The sequence below is a fragment of the Panthera tigris genome, chromosome B4 (assembly GCF_018350195.1).
Source record: "Panthera tigris isolate Pti1 chromosome B4, P.tigris_Pti1_mat1.1, whole genome shotgun sequence".
NCBI lineage: Eukaryota > Metazoa > Chordata > Mammalia > Carnivora > Felidae > Panthera > Panthera tigris.
In genome coordinates, this window is record NC_056666.1 from 79,010,502 (window position 1) to 79,035,389 (window position 24,888).

A 24,888-nucleotide genomic window follows, 5' to 3' on the forward strand; every position below is an offset into this window, starting at 1 on the left:
CTTTACACTTTGCAAATTAAGCAAGCACCACTGAATTCAAATGGGTGGGAAGCTAATCCTATAAAGATTTTAGAACAATTACACAAACATCCCCACCACCGGCATGTATAAATTCTGTCTTGCCTTAGGCAGGACTTGGACCAAAGCTGTCATTTTGCAAAGCTGAATTCTGTCATATGATAGCCAAACATGACTTAATTTCTCTTGTTTTTTTGTACGTATTGCTCTACCCTGCCTCCAAAAGATGTCACTTTGTATTTTTCCTAGTAGGTCCAGGGAATAAGCTTTAAGAGGCTAAATCCTGACAGCAACCTCTTAACCCCTGGGTACCTAGGGACAGGAGCTCAAGTCATTTCATTAGAAAATCTATATAGACCATGCCAGGATTGAAGACAGACAGACAAACAAAATTAGGGGTAGCAAAGACCAAGAACCCTAACTGGGACTGAGGGGGACACCAGACTCAAAAAAGATGACTGAATGGGTTTCAGTCCGTCATTCAGTAATGCTCCCCCAAACTTGTGCAGATTGAGGCCAAGAATCAAAATATACTTCCCTGTGTGGCCTCCACCATTTTGATGAACTTCCTAAACTCTTAAAGATTCTTCTTTTAGATCAAAGAAGTTTTAAACCTCCAAATTAAGGAAGCATTATTTCCAAATAAATACTTGCTTGTGTACTAACAAGGTAAAGAAGATTTCTGTTTATGGTGGGAAATTTTATTCTGAGAGACAATCTCACTGACTTGTTTTCCTTGAGTATTCAAAAACAGTCCTGTTTTTCATCAAGTACAAAAAGATTCAGGCTTTACTGTTTCTCCCTGCTCTCTTTACTTACCCCAGTTGCCTGTTGGATGGTGGAGCCTGTGTGATGACAGAAGTTGGGGAGGGAAGGGTTGGGTGAAGTGGATCATAGCCCAAATGGAGAGGCAGGGAGCCAGGGCGCACGATGGTAGGTGTGGGGGTAGAGATCACAACAGGCTTTGGGGCCACCTCCTGGGGAGAAGAGACCAACAGATCACAAAATGCTATAAAGGGCTGCTTATAGGCAAACAGGTAGCTGGTAAAATGTGGAACAAGTCTACTGGAAAGAGCACTGTGGCAGCTCATGTAAATCATGCCCTGACTCTATCATGATCATGGACCCATACCTCACTCACCCATGCAATAGGAATGCTGAGTTAAGACCTTTTGGCTATCTCCCGTTCAGAGATGATTGCTATGCGAATGAGAGGACAGCTGGAAAATCACCTGGAATCTTTGCAGAAGCACTGGAGTGCCATATAAGTTCCAGGGACTGTCAAAATTTCTCACAGTCTCTATATTCCCATTTCAAAAAAAATTTTTTTTTTTTTTTTTTACTGTTTATGTATTTTTGAGAGAAACAGCGCAAGCAGGGGAGGGGCAGAGAGAGAGGGGACAGAGGATCCGAAGCGGGCTGCATGCTGACAGCAGAGAGCCCAATGCCAGGGCTCAAACTCACAAACTGTGAGATCATGACCTGAGCTGAAGTCCCAATGCATAACTGACTGAGCCCCCCAGGTGCTCCACTCTCATTCCAAATTTGATGCCTGAGTGTCCTCTGATCTCTAATGAGAACAGACAGGGTGTAAGACTGGCGATAAGGCAACCAATATTTCCTAGAGAGCCCTTTAAAAAAGGGCTACGGTGGCGGAGTGGGGGTGGAGTGCCTGGATGGCTCAGTCGGAAAAGCATGAGACTCTTAATCTCAGGGTGTGAGTTTGAGCTCCACGTTTGGTGTAGAGATTGCTTAAAACTAAATAAATAAAACTAAAAAAAAAAAAAAGGGGGGGGGGCACAGGAGTTTGCATAATGGTCTTGTTGTAATAAAACAAACTACTTCCCACTGTTAACCTGGTTAGGGTCTTAGTTGCTAGTGGCCACACTGGCCCTCAAGCATCTCCAGACAACTTCTAGGACGTGGTTGCTAATGAAAAGGGGAGGGAGGAGGGAGAGTTGTAATGTTTAGGGAGGGAGTAGTTTGGAGAAGTTATCAAACCAAATTTGGAGGGAGGTAAAATGAGATACAGATGCTCTAACCACATTGGACATTAAAATTACAACCACTAGCAGAATAGTGGAGACTGGAAAGAGGCATGGGGTGGGGGGGGTTCTGAGGTTTTGAGAGTATCTAGATGCTGGTTACACGGGCTGTAAACTTCGTGAAAATTCAGTGAGCTGTATACTTACAATTTACGCACTTTTCTGTATGTGTGTTATTTCAATAAATTTATAAAAAATATTACCTCATAAAAAGTTCCCTTTAAAAAAATAATACTCAGAATCCTAGATTTTCTTTGTGCCACTAGAAGACTTCCTTCTAAGAAGACTTTTTTCCTAAATCATTTAATGTCCAATTTATGAATTACACATTTTTTTCTTTTCTACTTCTTAACTGAACTACAACATAAAGTGTATTAATCTAAAGGACACAACTAAGTGACTTTATATATGTAAAATCAAGACAGAGTCCATTTCCAGCACCCCAGATGGTTCTCCCGGGTCCCTTCCCGATCCAAACCTTTCCTCACAAGAACTAAACATTATTTTGAGTTCTATCATCATCAAATAGTTTTTGCCTCTTCTTGAACCTGATGTAAATGGAGTCATGTGTATACTTCTGTGTCTGAATTTTGGTGCTGTCGTTCAGTATAACATTTGTGGGATTCACTCGCATTGCTGTTTATATCATTAGTTCATGAGTTTGTTCTTTTTTAGTGCCATGTGGTATTTAGAAATATACCACAATTTGTTTATTTATTCATTCTCTTGTTGATGGACATTTGAACCACTTCCGTTTTTTAATTATTATAGTACAACTGTTGTGAACATTCTTTTTTAATGTTTGTTTGTTTGTTTGTTTGTTTGTTTATTTATTTATTTTTGAGACAGAGACAGAGCATGAGCAGAGGAGGAACAGAGAGAGAGAGGGAGACACAGAATCCAAAGCAGGCTCCAGGCTCTGAGCTGTCAGCACAGAGCCCAACGCGGGGCTCGAACTCATGAACTGTGAGATCATTAGCTGAGCTGAAGTCAGCCGCTTAACCAGCTAAGCCACCCAGGAGCCCCTGAGCATTCTTAAATACTGCTATACAGTGGACATACACACTAATTTCACTTCCATAAAGACTCAGAAGTGGAACTGCTTGGTCCGAGAATAGGTGTCATTTATATAAATCTTCTAAACAATGAAGATTTATGTAAATATAATCAATCCTGTATCACCCATTATTTATACAACTAATGAATAAAAGCTTAATCTACCCACCAACTAACATTTGGGATAATTCTTGGTAGCAAATTTACCTTTTCCTTGAGTGGCGGGGAACAGGGACTGGAAGCAGGGCTATCAGCTGGGGACGAGTCTACCTCCACTGGCTCTTCTTCTTTGATTTTGATGTCTGGTGTGGAAGGCAAAGACATGTCAAGGGGCCCAGCAGCAGCCTGTTAAAAGAGAGAAATGAGCAGAGTTCAACCCAATGATTCCCTTCAGGCTGAATCTAAATCTTTCCAGTTAAAAAATGAAGAAATATACTCTATTATTATTATTATTATTATTATTAATTTATTTTTGAAAGAGATAGAGACTGAGTGCAAGTGAGGGAGGGGCAGAGAGAGGCCAGGTGCCCCTATTATTATTATTATTTTTAAGTAGACTCCACACCCAACACGGGACTTGAACTCATGACCCTGAGATCAAGAGTTGCATGTCCCACGGACTGAGCTGGCCAGGTGCTCTGAGGAAATATACTTCTAAGTTTAGCTTTTGGTCAAAGAACTGAACTGCAAGTCAAAGAAAATATGGAATCTAGGTTTTATGTACAACTCTGGGCAGATCATTTTAACTTCTCAGAACCTGTTTTTCTAACTGTAAAATGGAAATAATATCTGTTTCACAATGGCTGAATACTTATAAAGTTTCTGAAAGGTAAAAACAAACAAACAAACAAACTTATAATGCTTATAAAGACCCTGAAAGGCGGGGGGAAAGCTGACACTTAAATCCATGCAAATACCATAGTTATATTATTTTTCAGGAAAAGTAAAATGATTTCCTGAATCGAGTGCTTGCCTATTTCCAAGCAGCTCTGTTGGCCACTGGACAACTGTGAGCACTTTTTCTGCCAACCACAAGGACTAGATTATCCAAGTATCAAAAGCAAACAAATTAGCTATTAAAGTACTGCAAACATGAGGGGCGCCTGGGTGGCCCAGTCAGTTAAGCATCGAACTCCAGCTCAGGTCATGATCTCACTGCTCACGAGTTCAAGCCCCACATCGGGCTCTGTGCTGACAGCTCAGAGTGTGGAGCCTGCTTTGGATTCTGTGTCTCCCTCTCTCTCTGCCCCTCCCCTGCTTGCACTCTGTCTCTCTCAAAAATAAATAAACATTAAAAAAAAAATTTTTTTTTAAGTACTGCAAACATGATAGGGAAGATCTTTTCTGGGGAATTTCCCATGAGTGAGGGTGATGTGATCTCATCCCAAAATCTGGTGGTAGAGGCTAGAAGTTAGAAAGATAAGCATTTTGGGGTAATAAAAGAAAGGAAAGACTGGTCATTTGCTCAGTGAAAGAAATTAGAACTTGGTCCTAGAAGCAGGACTAGAGAAAACCAAAAAGGAAAGAGAGTACTTTTCTGGCCATGGTGAATCACTTCACAGAACTGTGAAGCTGTAAATGGCTTTGCAGGACCCATAAACCATCTGAGATGACAGCCCAACACTGCACCACGACAGGAGGGCTGGCACCGCAGTTCAGTTTCATGACAAAGTAGATCCTTTGTTCTATTCTTTCCATAACTTAGGCTTCTCGGTGAAAGAGGAGCTTGTTTCTGACTCTTCCCCTGTTACCTTAATCCCTAGAAATTTTCTTGGTAGTTGAGCACACTGAAGATAATCTGGTGTCTACTACGTTAGAGAAGGTGGTGATGGTTCTTTCTCTCCAATCTGATGGGGGTGAGCAATAGCAAAGATGCTTTCATTTTTGCCCTCATTTTTTTTCTACATTGCAAAGATGTCAGGCCCAATTCAACTAATTCTGGGATCCCTGAAAAGTCAGAGGGTGGAGGGAAGGAAAGGCCTCTGAGTAAACACAGCCACAGGTTTAAAATCCCTTAGAGGCATCTCCTAGAAAAGCTGTGGTTCAGTAAAGTTTTAGACTCATTCAACATTCCCAGACACAGTCTTTTACTGAGTCCATTCTTCTCATCAAGGGGGCGGTAAGGACCACCCCCATATGGGCAGAAAGAAATATGGAGATGCCCAACAAGTAAAGGCCTGACCAGCTACGAATGGTCTTTCAGAAGTGTCAACTGAGTTAAAATGGAAGTGGAAAAAACTTCAAGCTTTTAAAGGGAGGTTAATTTTCTTGAATTTGCCTATAATGAGTTTGATCTTAAATCCCTCATATCCTGGAAAAAACAATTTGATTTCTTTGTCTTGGGGGAAGGAAAAATGATGGAGGGGTGGATGAAGTAGGGAAGCCATAAAATAAAATTATACCACATAGGTCGAAGCAACTGAGAGATGACAGACTGGAGTTTCGGAAGAAAAATCATGATGAGAAGACTACGGCTAGTCTAGCCATTTGAAAGCAGAACTACAAATATATGCCATTGGATCTCCCTCCTTTCTTTCCATTTGAGAGAGAGAGCAGGAAAAGGTGCTCATAGGAAGCTATGGAACTTGGAAAAATCTCCAGTGATGATTCTTATAAATACAATTTAAGCTGGGTGAAAAAAAGTCATGCACAGCTCTCTTGGTTTACCTGCTCTCTTCTTCTTAAAAGGAAAGAGCTCAGAATACGAAGGGATTCCAACATTCTAATCCTCTCTACAGTATCTATACTAAGTGGCCTCCATATAGTTGAACATGCTTTGTGATAGCTTCCACCTGCTGGTCCTATTCCTATCTCTGGGCCACAGAGAAGTTGAACCCCTCTTTTGCATGAAAGCTCTCCACATATTCGAAGACTACAATTTGGTTCACATTAGATCTTCTCTTTTCTAAGCACAACTTCCTCAGTTTCTTTGTAGGTTCCTAACGTGACATAACATCCTTCTTTAAGTTCAATGTCTTGAATATTACTCGAAAGCTACCTGAAGGTAAGAGCTACATACATTGAAACAAAGAAGTGTCCAAATTCAATAAATGTTTGTTGATTGGCTGACTGAAAACAGTTCAGGTAAGAAGAGCAAGAGATTTGACCCCAAAAAATGTCATCTCATAGGATTTGAGTAATTTATAATCTTTTAACATCTTCAACATATTCAAAATAGAAATAATTTTTAAAAAATAGATTACTGGACTGATGCTGCACTGAACAGGAAAGAAGACTAATTTCTGGTAAAGACAGACTTGTGAGGAGACCCATCATCTGGGCCCCCTAAAGTCGTGGAAGGCTGACTAGGATCAGTGGGTACTATCTGGTTCTAAAATAGGAAGCCCATTATTTTGTGCTTTAACCGGTTAAGCAAATTATCCCAGGACACAATGAAAACAGCCTCCATCTGAACACTGGCAGTTTTTCAGCAAATGTCCCGCCTCTTGCCTTTTTTTCATCCTCATCTGCAGCTTTCTTGAATTCATGTTCAAAGGAGCTAGCTAATTCATTGAAGAGCCCCACCTCCTCACAATTCTTCAGGAATCTAGTCGGAGTAGGAGTCTGATCTGTAGACATGAAAAACAAAACAAAACAGGAGACTTCATTTTAGTTTTGACCTGAAATTAAAACTTGAGAGTATATAGGGAACACATTTTTATTCTCCTGTTTGGAGAGAGTCTCTGTGTTGCTTTATGGAGCTTGAGCAGGTGAAGGCCAGTGCTAGGCCACCAGAGGGGGTGTCTGTGCTGTGCCGCCTCAAGGCCAGCAGAGGGAAGACAGAACAATGTTTTGTTGTGTGACTGTCCACTTAACCCCCTTACTCCCAGAGGCTAGTTTCACCTCCCTCACCCCCAAAACAAAACCAAACCACCCACCCAGGTGGAGTTTGTGGTACCTCCAGATCTGAAAATCAAGGACAGTTAAGCGACATTTTCTCTTTAAAGTTACTCCCTGCTATGTCTGAAGTGAGGAGGTATAAGCAGATGGGCGTTAAAATCTGATGAGGAGAAGAAACTGAGGGTCAGATGGTGGAGTCTGCTTGCTAAAGCCACCAAGAAAGATACGGTGTCTTGTCTTTCAGTGGTCACTGAGCTAAGGGTCTGCTACCTTCTGAAGGTATTCCGGGCAAATCTAGGGGCTGCTGAACAAAGACAGCAAGATCATGAGCTTGGAAAGGAAACTGCAAACAATAGAGCTCATTTCAAAGAGACCTGAGCCCAGAGCAAATTCCGGAAACCAGGATATTTGGATTTAGATTTGCCAGCCAAAATATCCTCTCAGGGGCTGCACAAATCTTTCAACAGTGCCTCTGCCCTTGGGAAGAGGAAGGCGAGATCCATAACCCATGGGAACTTTTCAAGCAACCTGAATTTTAGATTTGTGCTTCTCTCTCCCCATTCTGCTTTTCTGATTTTTCTCTCTTAGGTCACCTGAATCTTGTTCCCTAATCTAAAGTTCTATTATGATGGTTTTCTTTGACATGCTAGTCACCTCGGGGATTCATTTTATACCCCAAACCACTAAACTGAATGATAGATATAGAACAATGATTAAATGACGTTTTAAGGAGTGAGACCAGGGATTAAAATCACTCCTAGCATGATCGATTGGAAATAGTCCACTGGGATTTTCCATGGAAAGAGCATAATTTTTTTTTTTTTCAATTTAAACAAAACCTCTTCTGAATCAGAGTGTTTGGAAAAGTTACCACTACCTCCCAAAATAGTTTTAAAAGGTTCTCTGGCAGCTTTGGTTGGCCAATGATGAAGCCACTTTCCCTCCAACCCCGGGTGAGTGGAGGTAATATCATCTTTTATGCTCAAGAGTACTTCAGTAAGGGCACACACAAAAAAAATCACAACTCAAGTGAAACAGGATGAGGCAGCTAAGGGCACAGTGATGGCAGAAGAGGGCCTTTTGGTTCTCTGACCTGAGACTCATACAAACTTCTCCCATTCCTGAACAAACAAGCAAATAGCCTAAAAACGTAGAAGAAAACCCTTTGCCTGCTCTGACGACTCTAAAGAAATCAACAAGTGTTTACTGAATAGTTTCTATGTGTCTTGATGGTACATGCACACACTTTTGGGTAAATTTGGGGGAGGAGAGGGAAAGGAGTATAGGAGTTCTGCCCAAATATAAGACATGGCTCTTGCCCTAGAGAACAAAGAGGATGTTTTCTAGTTGAGGAAATAAATATACATAGATAGCATCATAGTATATAAAAAACTAGCTGCCACGTGCAATAGAGAATAAAATTATTGTAGTAATTAAAGAATGACAAATAATGACAGAATAGTTAGGAGGTTTCAAGAAGCAGGACTTGAGCTGGCCCTTAAAGAATGGTTTTCACCAAGAGAAAGAAGATGTGGAGGGTAAGAGGAGTCAGCCAGGTGAAGGCATAGAGAGGAAGGGTATGGGCACCATGTATAGATGAGGAGGAAAAGGTACATCCAGGGTAAAGATAATCAAGTCAGGGGGAGCCTGGATGGCTCAGTTGGTAGAGCACATGACTCTTAATCTCAGGGTTGTGAGTTCAAGCCCTATGCTGGGTGTGGAGCCTACTTAAAATAAAATGATAATTAAAAAAAGATAATCAAGTTAGGTATATAAGTTATATACAAGGTTGAGTAGGTATGGGTGCCTGGTTGGCTCAGGTGGTGGAGTGTGCAACTGTTGATTTTGAGATTGTGAGTTTGAGCTCCACACTGGGTGTAGAGATTACTTAAAAATAAAATCTTTAAGTGGCGCCTGGGTGGCTCAGTCAGTTGAGTGTCTGACTTGATTTCAGCTCAGGTCATGATGTCACCGTTTGTGGGTTTAAGCCCTGTGTCGGGCTCAATGCCAACAGTATGGAGTGTGCTTGGGATTGTCTCTCTCCTCCTCTCTCTGCCTCTCCCCCATTTGCTCTCACTCTCTCAAAATAAATAAATAAACATAAAAAAAAAAAATGGCAGATGGCCATTAGCATTAGTTTAAAAAAATCAAAGCAAAGCAAAGCAAAGCAAATCACATCTTTTAAAAAGAAACAAAAACCAAAGGTGGGTAGGTAGGTACCATCAGGCTAGGTTACAGAAAGCCTGAAAATCCAAATATAAACAGCCTTAAAGTAAAATAGGAGGGGTGGGCGCCTGGGTGGCTCAGGGGGTTAAGCGTCTGACTTCGGCTCAGGTGATGATCTCCTAGGTCTTGGATTCGAGCCCCACCCATCCTCAGGCTCTGTGCTGACAGCTCAGAGCCTGGAGCTTGCTTTGGATTCTGTGTCTCCCTCCCTCTCTGCCCCTCCCCCACTCTCACTCTCTCTATCAAAAATAAATAAACATTGGGGCACCTGGGTGGCTTAGGTGGTAAAGCACCTGACTTCAGCTCAGGTCATGATCTCACAGTTTGTGGGTTTGAGCCCCACGTCAGGCTCTGTGCTAACAGCTCTGACCCTGTAGTTTGCTTCAGATTCTGTGTCTCCCTCTTTCTCTGCCCTCTATGGTTCACCTTCTGTCTCTGTAGCTCTCAAAAATAAACACTTAAAAAAGTAAATAAATAAGCATTAAAAAAAAATAGGAAGATTAGGGCACATTTTTTTATTTATTAATTTTTTTAAAGTTTATTTTGAGAGACTGTATGCCTGCATGTATGTGGGAGGGGCAGACAGAGAGGGAGAGAAAGAATCTCAAGCAGGCCCCACACTGTCAGCACAGAGCCCGAGGAGCGGCTCGATCCCATGAACTGTGAGATCATGACCTGAGCCAAAATCAAGAGTCGGATGATCAACCATCTGAGCCACCCAGGCACCCCTTCCTCCAGGCTTTCTTAAGGATCATCAATGACAATGTCCCCACTCATGTCCTTTTCCAGGAATGACAATCTATAAGCTCCTAGCAAAGTGGCTGGTGGACACAGTAGCTATTCAATAAATATTTGCTGAATTAATAAGGAATAGGAGATATGTAATGGCAAGTTCCTTTGTTCACACATAGAAGTATAGAGAAGGAGGTTCTCTCTTTCTTTCACTGTATTTTAGGTTGCATTTTGGCTAGTAATAGAGAAATTGTGCCTTATCTGAGTTATTAACTTATGTAATAACCACCAACAAAATCCCCTATTGGTTAAATACTGAGATAAACTTGCTTAACCCAGGTTAAACCAGAACCCCTCATAGTATCAAAAGAAAAGGCCCATTTTGGTTTGTATGTCTGTCTAGCTGAAAATGGCACAACAGAACTGCCCATGATTTGAGAGTAGTTGCTAGGGATACTCCCTTGAGAATGGCATATGTAGGCAAGCCAGTATCTAAAACAATCAGCGAGAGGTTCCAGGTCACCCAAATTGGCTTAGAAGAGTCCCATTGACTAAATGTCTTGTCTGAGCTTTGGAAATGTGCCCTCAACACTGTCTGGGTTCATGAGGCAAGTTGAATTTACGAACTGATAATCAGCCTGCTTGGGGGAAACTGACACCCAGTGGAAGAGAAGCAGCCAGGCTAGGTCGGCTTTCTTGCTTTCTTTTGTTCACCCCTTCGCTGTGGGTATGGAGAAATGTCAAAGGCATCTTTTGTCTGTAAATCTTCCAAAGTCTTAATAAAAAGAAGGCAGGGAGGGAATAGACTGAAAAAAGCCAAGACTAAACCTCAACACACCTACCCTCAAAAACCGCAGAACCCAATCTTGTATTAAAAACAGAATGGAGGGCACAATAGAAACTTGGGAGCTTTTAGTGTTCCTTTTTCCTGATTAAATGCAGATCACATCAGGGCTCTTAATGGGAAAAGGGGAGTATAGCTCCCAGTACATCTGGTCCCTGGTATTAATCTTAACTGTCTGGTGATACCAAGGCACGTGGCTTCTGGGGCAGCAAATACCTGCAATGATGACTGAGTCAGTTCGGGCTGGGCCAAATTTCAATGTCATCTCATGCTTGTGTTTATGAACTGCCAGGTGGTCCTCGTTTGTAAATCTCTGAAACGAAACAGAAACAGAGATGTGAAAAAAAATAAGCGCTTCGGTGCCCTTTTACAATGTCCTACTAAACATCCTGCACAAGGATGGTCCCTGGACAGGGGGACTGGAGAGGGAATGGAAAGGAGAAAGAATTGGAAGTGATGGAAAAGGAGAGGAGCTGGACGAAAGGAGAAAACGGGGAAGGAGAAAAAGGGGCACTAGAAAGCTGGGAGGAGAGGAGAAGAGGAAGACCGCGGCACCAACTGCTCTGTAATATCAGGTCCAAAACGCGAGAAGTGGACAGATTGCTGGTGAAGTGGGGTCCAGGCAGGAGGCTCCAAATGAAAAAAACATTTAGGCAAGGCTCTTAGCGAACAAGGGGAAAATAATTTTAAATAATAATAATAAAGAGAGAAGAAGGGCAAAGCTGGACACTCGTTGGTCATCACAAAAATAGGAAATTCAGAGTGAAGCTCTCCATGGTGGGGCTGAATTGGACTATTTATGAGGGGGCTAACAGGGAGATAAATTATGCAGGATTAGGAGAACCATTTAACTTCCTGGCCCCCACAGTGCTGCAGCAGGCGCCTGCCCAGCTATTTGGCTCAGGGTTTTAATGAGCCAGGATGGGGCTGTAGAGGACAGGGGCCCAATGGCCAGCAGTAATGGCACACACCAGCCCCATCGGCCAAATGCTGTCTCCCCTCGTCGGGCAGCCCGCCTGGGCTCCGTCAGCCATAAAGGGGCCAGTGCAATGCTGCTGGCTATATAATGACAGAATAAAGATGCAAGCAAAAAATTTTTTGTTGGGGTGGGGAGAAGCCTGTAGGCAGGACGAGGGAAGGGGAAAGAAAGGAGATGGTATAGCGACTTTCTTTATTTAGGGGTTTGGGTGAAAGGACAATGAAAAGGTGAGGCTAGGTCTGCCTCATTTTATGACATGTAAGACAGGGTTACTGGACAATAATTTATGCTTCCACCCCTTCTTTAGAGCGGGGGAGGTGAAGAGAACAGATGAACAGCAGTAATTCAAAAGAATGATACCCTCAAAATTCCCTTTGAGGCTGGCTGGCCCGGTTCCTTCATTAAAACATGCCTGCAACACAGTAACAGCTTGGATGCTGTGGTTTCCCACAGCTCCCTCACCAGCCAGGCTCTGAAACATGGTTATTTGTCTTTTTGTTTCTAAAAATAATGACTGGTTAGTCCCCTCTTTTTACTTTCCTTGTTAGATACATACACACTTCCCACCGAACACTTTTAGCTCTTTTTCCACAGCGCTTCTTGACTGCGAACCAGATAGGAGTTAGCTTCATCCATCCCAGGTCCTATCCAGTTAATAAAGTGACCCTGAACTTTGATTTAAGTTCCTTTATTTTACCTGAAAGTATCTTCCCCCAAATTTTCTCTGAGCCCTATCACAACTAAAGCTAGCTTCTGGCGTAAAATCCTTCCAGGCTAGGCCTACAGGCCTGAAGGGAAAAGTGAATTTTCACTTAAAAGTATAAAGAACCAAAATGTAAACCGTCAAAAGACTGCCTGAGTGGTTTCAGAAGGATCCAGGAGAAAAGTGAATAAAGCGTGGGAGAATTTAGCCAACAACTTAGTTTTCTCTGTTGTTGGTTAACCCTAGGCATCAATTGTGTCCTTAACAGATTTTTCCCTAAGGCAAAAACGGTGAGGTTGGGGTGAAGAAAGGAGAGAATAGTCTTTAACCAGGGGTATGATATTTGTAGGCTAAATAAGTCACCGTTGAGGTTCTGGGGTTCCCAGCTATTGGGTAAAAGGAAGTGAGCAGGACCTGGTCTACAATGAACAAAACCCATCATTTTACTTATTTATTTTTAAATGTTTATTTATTTATTTTGAGAGACTGAGAGGGGCAAAGAGAGAGGGGGAAAGACAGAGCATGAGTAGGGGAGGGGCAGAAAGAGAGAGAGAGAGAGACAGAGAATCCCAAGGAGGCTTCACACTGTTAGCGCAGAGCCGCATGCTGGGCTCGAACCCATGAACTGTGAGATCGTGATTTGAGCCAAAGCCAAGAGGCAGACACTTAACCGACTGAGCCACTCAGGCACCCCAAAAACCATCGTTTTAGGGAAGAGTAGTGGATTAGGCAAAGGTATAGAATTTCATAACACTGGTAATGTTCTAACAATCTTTCAAAAAGATGTTTATAATAAGTTCTTCATGGAAATTTCATAGATGTAGCCTGAAAATTTTTGTACAATGTTCTAGAATCTAGAATGATTTTCAAGCAAAGTCCTTTTTCTTTTTTTTAATTTTTAATGTTTATTTATTTTTGACAGAGAGAGACAGAGAGAGCATGAGCAGACAGGAAGAGAGAGAGAGGGAGACAGAGAATCCAAAGCAGGCTCCAGGCTCTGAGCTGTCAGCACAGAGCCCCACGTGGGGCTCGAACTCACAGACCGCGAGATCATGACCTGAGCTGAAGTCAGACGCTCAACCAACTGACCCACCCAGATGCCCCAAGCAAAGTCCTTTTCTACTATCAGAAGTCAAGCCTGCTCAAAACTGAGCTGAGAGAAAGATTTTAAAACTCAATCAGGTTTTGTGCTGGTCAGGATCACTTAGTATTTTAAAAGGCAACTCCCCTTCTGTTAGAATTGTGCTCCACAGTCCTGACTTGCCTTATTGTCCTCTAGCCCTTGCTCCTCTCTGTTGCACGCCCCCTCCCCCCTTCCATGCTATGCTACCATGTTCCCCCTTGAGCTATTGAGCTATTTATTTTTTCCAAATCAAAAGCTGGGATCTGAAAAGAACTGAAGATGGCTGAAGGGATTTCCCACCCATCAGCAGCTCAGAAGGTTTGATAACTATGAACCCCGATAGGAAAAAAACTGTATCTTTATTCTCACTAAACCCTGAAATTTAACATTCCTAACTCATAATAGAAATCACACATATTTCCTTACCACATATATCAAAATATCCTTTATACTCATCACTATTTTGAAACTATGGTAGTCACGAGACCCACACTGGAACTTGTTATCTAATAACGTATTCCATTATTAAATCTTTTAAGAATAATTTTGAGAACTATTATTTCAAAGTAACTGGTTTCCTTTATAATCCTATATATTTTACTTTACTAATTTAAAAACAATATTCTGAGAAGGGGTTCACAGCCTTCACCAAATTGTCAATGGGGATCATGACACCCCCCAAATTAAGAATCTCTAAAAAAAAAATTAAGAATCTCTAAAAAAAAAAAAAAATCTCTGACTAAATCAGGTAATGCACTTCAGAGGAGGAGGCAAATGGGCTGAATTTTAGGAAGCAGGGCACTGCCCTGGGCTCTCCCTGTAATTTGTAATACAATTTTTTTTTTTAAGTAGGCTTCATGCCCCAGCGTGGAACCCAACATGGGGCTTGAACTCACGACCCTGAGATCAAGGTCAAGAGTCAGAGGCTTAACCGACTGAGTTACGCAGGCGCCCCTTTAACACAATTTTTATATGGCTAGAGTAGGAATGGGAGGATAAAAGTATGCTAAAGCTTTTTATCAAAGTGAATGTCAATTTGGCTATTATGTTCATTGTTCCTTTTATTCTCTTACGTTTATGAAAGTTAACCCTTAAGGGGGTGCCTGGCTGGCTTAGTTAGTTGGTGGATAGTGCAACTCTTGATCTCAGGGTTATAGGTTTTTATTTATTTATTTATTTATTTATTTATTTATTTATTTATTTATTTATTTATTTAAAAAAATTTTTTTTTAAGTTTATTTATTTTTGAGACAGAGCATGAACAGGGGAGGGTCAGAGAGAGAGGGAGACACAGAATCAGAAGCAGGCTCCAGGCTCTGAGCTATCAGCCCAGAGCCCAACATGGGGCTCAAACTCACAGACCGCGAGATCGTGACGTGAGCTGAAGTCGGACCCAGGGTTGTAGGTTTGAGCCCCATACTGGGTGTAGAGATTACATAAAAATAAAATCTTCAAAAAATAAAAAAAAATTTTTTTAAGTTAATCCTTAAGAATTCCCTAGATCAGTCTTGAAATGCAAGCTTAGCAAACCCATCCCTCTGAAAGCAATTTCTCAAAATATCTAAAATCATTAAGTGATAAAAATTTTGACCTTATTATTTTATTGAATTAAAATGAGCAGAGGAGCTCCCAAAAGGATTTCCTTTTTGAATTATTGCCCATTTAAAAATCTAACTCTCCCATTTGTTAATACCCTTAATGGGTCTTCCTTTGTTCTTTGGTCTTACCTATGACTAAGGATTTGGCAAAGAACCACTGAGGGAACAGTCACTCTGGTTGTAGGGTAAATAATGATAATGTTCAAGGAATATGTAGATATCAACCATCTTCAACAACAGAGGGCTGATTATCATTCAAAATGGAGACTGAAGAATGTAAGGCATACTGGATCAAAAAGGCAGTTTACATGCCTTGGGAGAGGATTTGTATAGTAACTTACGGTGTACCATATAATTTGCTCAAGTAAATGAATCAGGGCAGTTTCTTGGCATAAATAGGTGAGGAGAAGTATTACGTGGTAATGTGCACCCTATCTAGAGAACAAGATGATTTAGCTCTGCCCTATCCAGTATGGTAGCCATTAGCCACACGAGGCTATTGAGCACTTTAAATGTGGCTAGATGTACTGTAAGTCAAAACACACACTGAATTTCAATGACTTAGTACAAAAAAAGAATGTAAAATATCTCATTAATTTCATGTTGATTACATGTTGAAATGGTAAGATTTTGGATATACCGGGTTAAATAAAATGTATTATTAAAACGAATTTTACTTATTTACTTTTACTTTTTAATGTGGCTACTAGAAAATTTTACATTACATATGTGGTTTGCATTATATTTCTTTTGGTCAGCTCTGACCTAGATAATATCCTCAAAGATCCAATGGGAATTTTACTCATGTGCCAGTCTTGAGTCTTTCCCCCTGAACCCATTTTCTCTAAATATAGTTTATACTATATGGCAGTGGTTCTCAAGCAGGGATAACTCTGACTCCCAAGGGACATTTTAGCAATGTGTGGAGACATTTCTGCTGATCACAACCAGAGGGATGCCACTGGCCTCTACAGGGTAGAGCCATGGGATGCTGATAAATATGCTGAAATGCACAAGCCAAGGCTCTAAAACAAAGAATTATCTGACCCAAAATATCAACTGTGTCTTTGTTAAGAAATTCTGCTACACGGTAACACGGAAGGAGAGAAAGAAACAAGGGGGGGAAAAAAAAGGCTGCTTTTTAGTTTCCCTTGCCAAACTGCCAACACATGTTTTTGGATCTAAAACTTGGAAGGGAAAAAACACAGGCAGAAAACTCCCAACCTCATTTTATAAAATGGCTGATGTACTACAGATCTGCAAATACTTAGGATAGGGAAATTAGGAAGACAGAGACAGAAGGCACTATAATTGGGAGAAGAACAAATTAAATGGAATTCTCTCTCACGCATTGTTTTGTTAGTTACAAAGAGGTAATACAGAAGAAGCAAATCAAAACAATTTTGGCTACTTTTGATTTTTACTCCCCAATGGAGATTTTCTTAGTTTAAGAAATGTTAAGAAACATAAAATAGAATGTAAGGGGTATGAGGAAATTGATCTGAAAACTGGTTATCAGTTGTGAAATGGGCAGGGACAGTATAGTTTCTTATTAACAATTTTCTACAGGAGATCTTTGGTAAAAAATACTTTCCATTTCTAGAAGTTTCAGCTTCGCCTATCCTTCTGTGATAGTAGAATCTGGTATCCTACCTACTAGCAAACTGACCAAATGAACAGAGTAAAGAGTGCGGAATGGCCTGAAGAACAAACATGGATGGTGGGTACTGTAAATCAGAAATACATCTCAATGGGGGCACCTGGGTGGCTCAGTTGGTTAAGTGTCTGACTTTGGTCTAAGTCATGATCTTGCCGTTCCAGAGTTCAAGCCCCACATTGGGCTCTGTGCTGACAGCTTGGAGCCTGGAGCCTGTTTCAGATTTTGTGTCTCCCTCTCTCTCTGCCCCTCGCCCGCTCACGCTCTCTCTCAAAAATAAATAAACATTTAAAATTAAAAAAAGAAATACATTTCAATGAAGTCTTAAGATTTTAAGTTTTTTAGGGACGGCTGGGTGGCTCAGTCGGTTATAAGCGGTTATAAGTGTCCGACTTCAGTTCAGGTCAAGATCTCACAGTTTGTTGAGTTCGAGTCCCCTGCTGGGCTCTGTGCTGACAACTCAGAGCCTGGAGCCTCTTTCGGATTCTGTGTGTCCCTCTCTCTCTGCCCCTCCCCCACTCGTGCTCTGTCCCTCTCTCTCTCAAAAATAAACAAACATTAAAAAAAAAAGGATTTAAAATTTTTTAATTGGTGTAGATCATGTACAAAAAAACCACAAATATTAAGTGTACATATAGCTCAATGAATTTTTACATGAATAAATGCCCACTGTGATTACAACCTACATGAAGACATGAAACATTTCAGGCACCCCGAAGGTCTTCTTCATATCCCTCTTTTCTTAAGCTTTTAAATGAAATGATCACATAAAACCGTATAGTACCTGGCATACAGCATGTACTCAAGCTAGTTCTCTACATTTTACTCTCCAGGTAGACAGGTATTGTAGTATAAATTAGTTTTTCTTTGCAGAATAACTCTAAACAAGTCAGTGTTTAGAGAGAGTGCTTTTCTTCATCTAGTTAAAACTAGTCTCTCAGAAACTTTCTGAAATAACAGCACTAAACAGAACTGAAGAGAAGGCTCAGGGTGAAGGAGAGCTCAAGCCAAACTAGAGCAAAATTTTTGCCTATTGACTCTGAGCCAGGCACAAGCATACGGGCATTAGAAATGTAATAGTTTCAAGCTAAATCCTGGGTAAAGTATTGTGACCAATGAAATTTCTGTGCAATATGCACTCAAACCCTAGCCAAATTCATTCCTGAAATGTTGTTTTTGGCCACCACAGCTCCAGTTTCCATGTAGATTTGTCTCACATTTAAAAATGCTCTTATGCCCTGACCTATGATTAATACAAGTCCCTTTCCTTGTTTTAGAAGAGTAGACTGGGGGAAGGAGACAAATGAGAACTCCTTAGTTATTAGGAAATGAGCCCTGAATGCTAAACTATCAGGAAACAATGCAAGGAACTGAGTTTATATTTGTGATAGTCTGGAAATTCATTTATGCTGAAACCAAATCTATCTCCTTCTCCAAAGTTTCTGGGTTTGGCAGCGCTGCATGGACAGAATAACTTTCTTTTTTTACAGTATCTACACATGGACATATTTTGATGAAAGAAAATAGCATGAAAAAGCCATAGAAAGCTTAATAACTATGGGGGGGCAAGCTCTAAAATACAGTGCTACACAGAGTAGAAAGAATAACCAACCTTTTTATGAGTATTATTTAATCTGTTCAATTGATCACATATTCTGAAAGGAGAAACTAGGAGATCCGCAACAGTCTTTATTTAAATTTTTTTTTTAACGTTTATTTTGAGACAGGGAGAGACAGAGCATGAACGGGGGAGGGTCAGAGAGAGAGGGAGGGAGACACAGAATCTGAAACAGGCTCCAGGCTCTGAGCTGTCAGCACAGAGCCCGACGCGGGGCTGGAACTCACAGACCGCGAGATCATGACCTAAGCCAAAGTCGGACGCTCAACCAACTGAGCCACCCAGGCGCCCCAACAGTTTTTATTTAAAAAAAATTTTTTTTAAACGTTTATTCATTTTTGAGACAGAGACAGAACATGAGCAGGGAAGGGGCAGAGAGAGAGGGAGACACAGAATCCGAAGCAGGCTCCAGGCTCTGAGCTGTCAGCACAGAGCCTGACATGGGGCTCGAACTCATGAACTGAGAGATCATGACCTGAGCTGAAGTCGGACGCTCAACCGACTGAGCCACCCCAGGCGCCCCTGCAACAGTCTTAATAATGCTTCTCACCGTCACTGCAGCGCTTCTATTCCCAACGCAAGAGATGGTTTGTGTTTGGGAAAGCAGGGAATGGGAGAAGAAGGGAAAGGACTAAATATACACACCTCAAAGCCAACATAACTTTCATTTGTACCTTAGTCAATCTTAGGCTCCTGTTCTCTACTTCAAGATGCTATTTACTAAGTGAGTCACACATCCTGCTTTGAATGCTTCATGGCTCTTAAATGAATCATTTCAAAGAACTGAATTGTTTAACAAATAAATACAACCACAGCAGTGGCAGCTCATAGGCAGTATGTGTGAGCAAGGTAATTTATAGAGGAACAGTAAGAACAGGAAACTTTTTCCCAAAATACTCCAAGAGAAAATGTTGTCAGGGGAATGCAGGAGGACAAACTAAAGGCGGGGGGGGGGGGGGTGTGGAATCCACCAAATTGTACCCAGGGTAAATTCCTTTGCCCATAGATTGAGGAATTTTCTGTTTGGAGAAGGCTATTTGAATACCTTAAAGAGAAGATTCTGTCCACTGACTAAATTAGTCCACCATAAAAAGAGTTTTTAAGAGCAGAGACATTATTTGATAGTTTCACAATGAAGCCATCTAGTGCTCAAGAGCAAGGACCCTATTCATTTGTTTGTATGTGGAAACATCCCAAGCACCTAGAACAGTATCTGCACACAGTAGGTACCTAATATTTGCTGAATAAGTGCCAATCAGCATATATCACTAAAGTGCTACAAAGCATCCCCAACTTACAAACTCTTGTCCATGTGTACAATGGTGGCAAAATTTTCATCACCTATATCCAAAAGGAGTTGGTATCTTAAATACCCAACCTTTCCAATGGAACTAGAGGCTGGGTCCATTCAGGACCAAGAATATTCTTTTTTTTTTATTTTTTTTTTTATGCTTATTTTTATTTGAGAGAGAGAGAGAGAGAGAGAGAGAGAGAGAGAGAGAGAGAGAGAGAGAGAACAAGCCAGCAAGGGGCAGAGAGAGACGGAGACAGAATCTGAAGCAGGCTCCAGGCTCCAAGTTGTTAGCACAGAGCTGGAAGCAGGGCTTGAACCTGTGAACCGCAAGATCATGACCTGGGCCGAAGTTGGACACCTAACCATCTGAGCCACCCAGGCGCCCCAGGACCAAAATTTTCTAATGGGAGGAGCTTAGGATATGAAACAAATACAATTGCAAAAATTAAGACAAAAAGAAAAAGTCAAAATGGCAACAAAGGGGATTAAATCACTGAAAAGAAGTTCTTGATTCTGAGAAGGGGGTTGAAATCATTCTCAAAGGAGATTTTACAGGAACATAAAAAGCATTAGTTTTCTGGTCCTGTTGAATTTTTACGACTTTTTTCCCTCTTCCACGGATGCTTTCTATCCAGGTCACTCTCTCTACTGATCTGCAAAGTCTACTTGTTTTTAGTTTTATGCCCCCATACAATTTGCCTATTCTCAGCCATGTCTTCCTCTCTTCCCTCTGTTTATTCAAATCCTACCATTTTTTCCTAGGCCCGGCTGAAATTTTTTTGAAATTTTTTGAAAACTTCTCTAATGATTCTTTAGTAATCTATCTTTCCTAAATGTGTATGGTACTTCAACAGTTTGTAGCACATAATTTAGAATTTTGGTCTATATGGTCTCATAGTTTTATCCTTTTAATGTACACTGTAAACCACTGAAGAGTTAAAAATGTATCCTACACTTATTCTTTACCCTCCCAGCTGCCCCATCTCGGGGCTTGGCCCAGTGGTGAGCATAGAGTAGGGGCTCAGTAAATTTCTGTTTGAGTGGCTGGGTCAAGTTTTATTTTTTTATTAAAAAAAAATTTTTTTTTTTAAATCTTGGTTTATTTTTGAGAGAGAGACAGAGTGTGAGCAGGGGAGGAGCAGAGAGAGAGGGAGACAGAATTCGAAGCAGGCTCCAGGCCCTGAGCTGTCAGCACAGAGACTGATACGGGGCTCAAACTCATGAACCGTGAGGTCATGACCTGAGTGGTATGAGAATAATTGTTCAAAAACTTTATTACCTTTGGGTCCTAAGACTTTAACAGGGAAACACTTTCAGAATGTTCTGATGCCTTTCCATCTCCATTTCCAAAGTATACGTCACTGCTCAAATAAGTAAAAATTCATGTATCCTCTCCACTATTTTGTTAGACACCAAATTCCCTTTATTACAGAAAGGCATCTATGGTAATTTCAGCATGCTTGAATTATACTGCTGTTGTATGAAAGGACCCTGGTACCATGCCTTATGGGTCAATTCACTTTCTTTAAGTAACACAGTCCATTGCTGAACTTCATTTTACTACCAACTAAAATGCTCTATGCAAAAAATGTCAATTCAGAAACAGCATCCTTTTCTTTCTTCACTCCCCAAACCACTAGTAGTAATTTTAACCACAACCTTTTAGGCAGTTTTGTTTGTTTGTTTGTTTTAGGATCCCAATTACTTGAATTTTATAGGGAACAATATCAGTATCCCCCAGGAGTCAAGCACTGTTGAAATCTGGATTTCTCCTTTTATAAAGTGTGGAGTATCTGACAAGAAGAAAAGGAATATTACAATCTAGTCAACAAATCACTTGGGAGGGGGAAGAATATTAAAACCACAATTGACATTGAATTGCTGGATCTTCATTGTTAAGATCTGGGATTAATATCAATGCTTATTCTACATTATTTGAATTAATGATAATACAACTATTCCTCTAAGTAGCAGAAGTTTTTTTTTTTTAATTCTTTTTTTTTTTTAAGTTATTTATTTATTTTGAGAGTGTGTGTGTGTGTGTGCAAGGAGGGGAAGGACAGAGAGAGAGAGGGGGAGAAAGAGAATCCCAAGCAGGCTCCGTGCTGTCAGCATAGAGCCTGATGAGGGGCTGAAATCCACGAACTGTAAGATCACCACCTGAGATGAAACCAAGAGTCAGACACTTAACTAACCCACCCAGGCATCCGTAAGTAGTAGATTTTTTAAACACTCAGCCTGATCACTCACTTTAATTTTGGTTCCTTGTTCCTTCCTTTCGTTTATGACAGTGTGAAATACCATGACCCCATAGGTGATGTCTTGTGTCAAGTAAGTTGCAGGTACCCAATATATCACAGCAAAATAGAAACTGAGCTCTCAAGGTCATATAGGCCATCTCCAACAGGGACTGAACAGTGTAGGACAGAGGGTAGTAAATATAATGTATCAGTTTAAGTTGGGAAAGGTTAGGTATTTTATTTTTAAATTCTGCTTGTTGCTCAATGTGGTTGAGAAATATAATCTTACTTCAGGTTTCAATAGATTTAGCCAATGTTCTAATCCTCTCAACTTCTTTTTCCATGGGATTCCTTAGTATCACAGTAAACTAGTAAGCACAAATGTCTTTCTTCTCTCTTTTAATTTTTTAAATTTAAAATTTTTATTTATAAAATACACATGAAAGTTACCATCATAACCATCTGTAAGTGTATAGTTAGTCATATTACATTTACACTGTTGTGTGACCATCACTACCATCCATCCCTATAACTCTTTTCATCTTGTAAAACCAAAACTCTAAACTTACTCAACAATAACTTCCCATTGCCTCTTCCCCCCACCCGTTAACCACCATGATACTTTCTGTCTTTATGACTCTGACTGTATAAGTGGAGTATTTGTCTTTTGGGACTTATTTCACTTAGCATGTCTTCCAGGTTCATCTATGTTGTAGCATACTGCAGAATTTCCTTCCTTTCTAAGGTTGAATAATATCCCATTTATGTATATACCACATTTTGTTTATCTATTCATCAATCAAGGATGGGTACTTGGGTTGCTTCCACATTTTAGCTGTTGTGAACAATGCTGCTACAAATATGGGTGTACAAATATCTCTTCAAGACCCTGCTTTCAATTCTTTTGGGGACATACCCAGAAGTAGAATTCCTGGATCATATGGTAATTCTATTTTTAATTTTCTGAGTAGTCACCATACTGTTTTCTACATTGGCTACACCATTTAAAAAAAAATTTTTTTTTTTTTACATTTGTTTATTTTTGAGAGACAGAGAGAGACAGAGGACAAGCAGGGGAGGGGCAGAGAGAGAGGGAGACACAGAATGCAAAGCAGGCTCCAGGCTCTGAGCTGTCAGCACAGAGCCTGACGTGGGGTTCAAACCCACGAGCCATGAGATCACAAAGTCGGACGCTTAACTGACTGAGCCACCCGGGCACCCCTGGCTATACCATTTTATATTCCCATCAGTAGTGCATAAGGGTTCCAATTTTTCCACATCCTCATCAACACTTATTTTTTTGTTTTTGCTTTTGTTTTAAGTAGACATCCTAATGGGTGTGAAGTAGTATTTCACCGTACTTTTGGTTTGCATTTTCCTAATGATTAGTAATGTTTAGCATCTTTTCATGTGCTCATTAGCCATCTGTATATCTTTTTAGGAAAAATGTCTATTCAAGTCCTTTGCCCATTATTCAATCAAGTCATTGTTTTGTTTTAGAAATTCTCTATGTATTCTGGATATTAACCTCTTATCAGATACATGATTTGCAAGTATTTTCTCCTATTGTGTGGGTTGTATTTTTACACTGTGGACAGTGTCTTTTTTGAAGATACATTTTATTTATTTTTTATTTGTATGTAATTTATGCATTTTTTAAAGTTCTTACTGAAATTCAAGTTAGTTAACATACGACGTAATATTAGTTTCAGGTGTACAATAGTGATTCAACACTTCCCTACAATACCATGTGCTCATCACAAGTGCCCTCCTTAATCCCCATCACCTATTTAACCCATTTCCCCAACCTACCTTCAACAGTGTCTTTTTCTTTTAATTTTTATTTTCTAAAATTCTTTTTAAGTATGCTCCATACCCAACATGGGGCTCAAACTCATGACTCCATGATTAAGAGTCACATGCTCTACCAACTGAGCCAGCCAGGCACCCCTGATAGTGTCTTTTATTTTTTTATTATTATTATTGCTTTTTACGTTGATTTATTTTTGAGAGAGTGAGAGAGAGAGAGTGTGAGAATGAATGAATATGAGTGGGGAAGGGGCAGAGAAAGAGGGAATCCCAAGCAGATTCTGTGCCATTAGTGTGGAGCCTGATGTGGGGTTTGAACTCACAAACCATGAGATCATGACCCAAACCAAAATTAGGAGTAGGACACTTAACCGACTGAGCCACCCAGGTGCCCCTCAACAGTGTCTTTTAATGCACAATTTTTTAAAAAAATTGTTTAAGTGTTTTTATTTATTACTGAGAGAGGAGAGAGAGGAGAGAGAGGGCTATTCAGGGTCCCTTATGATTACATATGAATTTTAGGATGGGTTTTCTATTAATAAAAGATGTCATTGGATTTTCATAGGTATTGCATTGAATCTTACTGCTTTGGGTAATACTGACATTTTAACAATATTAAGGCTTCCAATCCATGGGATGTGTTTCCATTTATTTATGTCTTCTTTAAATTCCTTCAGCACTGTTTTGCAGTTTTCATTGTACAAGTCTTTCACCTCCTTGGTTAAGTTAATTCCTAAGTATTTTATTCTTTTTGATGCTCCTGTAAATGATTTTTTTTTGTAATTTGGATTACTGACTAGAATCCTTTCATTTCATCTTGCAGGGCTCCCTTAAGAATTTCTTGTACGGTAGGTCTAGTGGTCATGAAATGAACTCATTCAGCTTTCGTTTATCTGGGAATGTCATAATTTCTCCCCCACTTTTGTTTTTTGTTTTTAAAGATTTTATCTTTAAGTAATCTCCATACCCAATGTGGGGCTCAAACTCACAACCCTGAGATCAAGAGTCATGCACTCCACTGGCAGAGCCTGCCAGGCACACCCCTCCTCACTTCTGAAGGGCAGTCTGGTTGGATACAGGATTTTTGATGGGTAGCTGGTTTTCTT

The 24,888-nt window shown here is 40.5% G+C and overlaps 1 protein-coding gene across 7 annotated transcripts in view; it reads right to left on the minus strand.

Moving 5' to 3' along the window:
* LOC102956760 (cyclic AMP-dependent transcription factor ATF-7) overlaps window positions 1-24,888 on the minus strand; it is an 89,383-nt gene that overhangs the window by 20,286 nt on the left and 44,209 nt on the right. For 6 of the 7 annotated variants that reach the window (XR_006219967.1, XR_006219966.1, XR_006219965.1 and 3 more), the window contains exons 3-6: window positions 10,978-11,074; window positions 6,570-6,688; window positions 3,327-3,464; window positions 838-995 (exon numbers count right to left, since the gene is read on the minus strand). Coding sequence is in view for 3 of the 7 variants with exons in the window: in XM_042992400.1 (XP_042848334.1) it covers window positions 838-995; window positions 3,327-3,464; window positions 6,570-6,688; window positions 10,978-11,074 (512 nt within the window). In the remaining 4 variants the exon portion in view is untranslated. The remainder of the gene's footprint in view (window positions 1-837; window positions 996-3,326; window positions 3,465-6,569; window positions 6,689-10,977; window positions 11,075-24,888) is intronic. The other variant, XM_042992401.1, reaches the window with a different exon arrangement.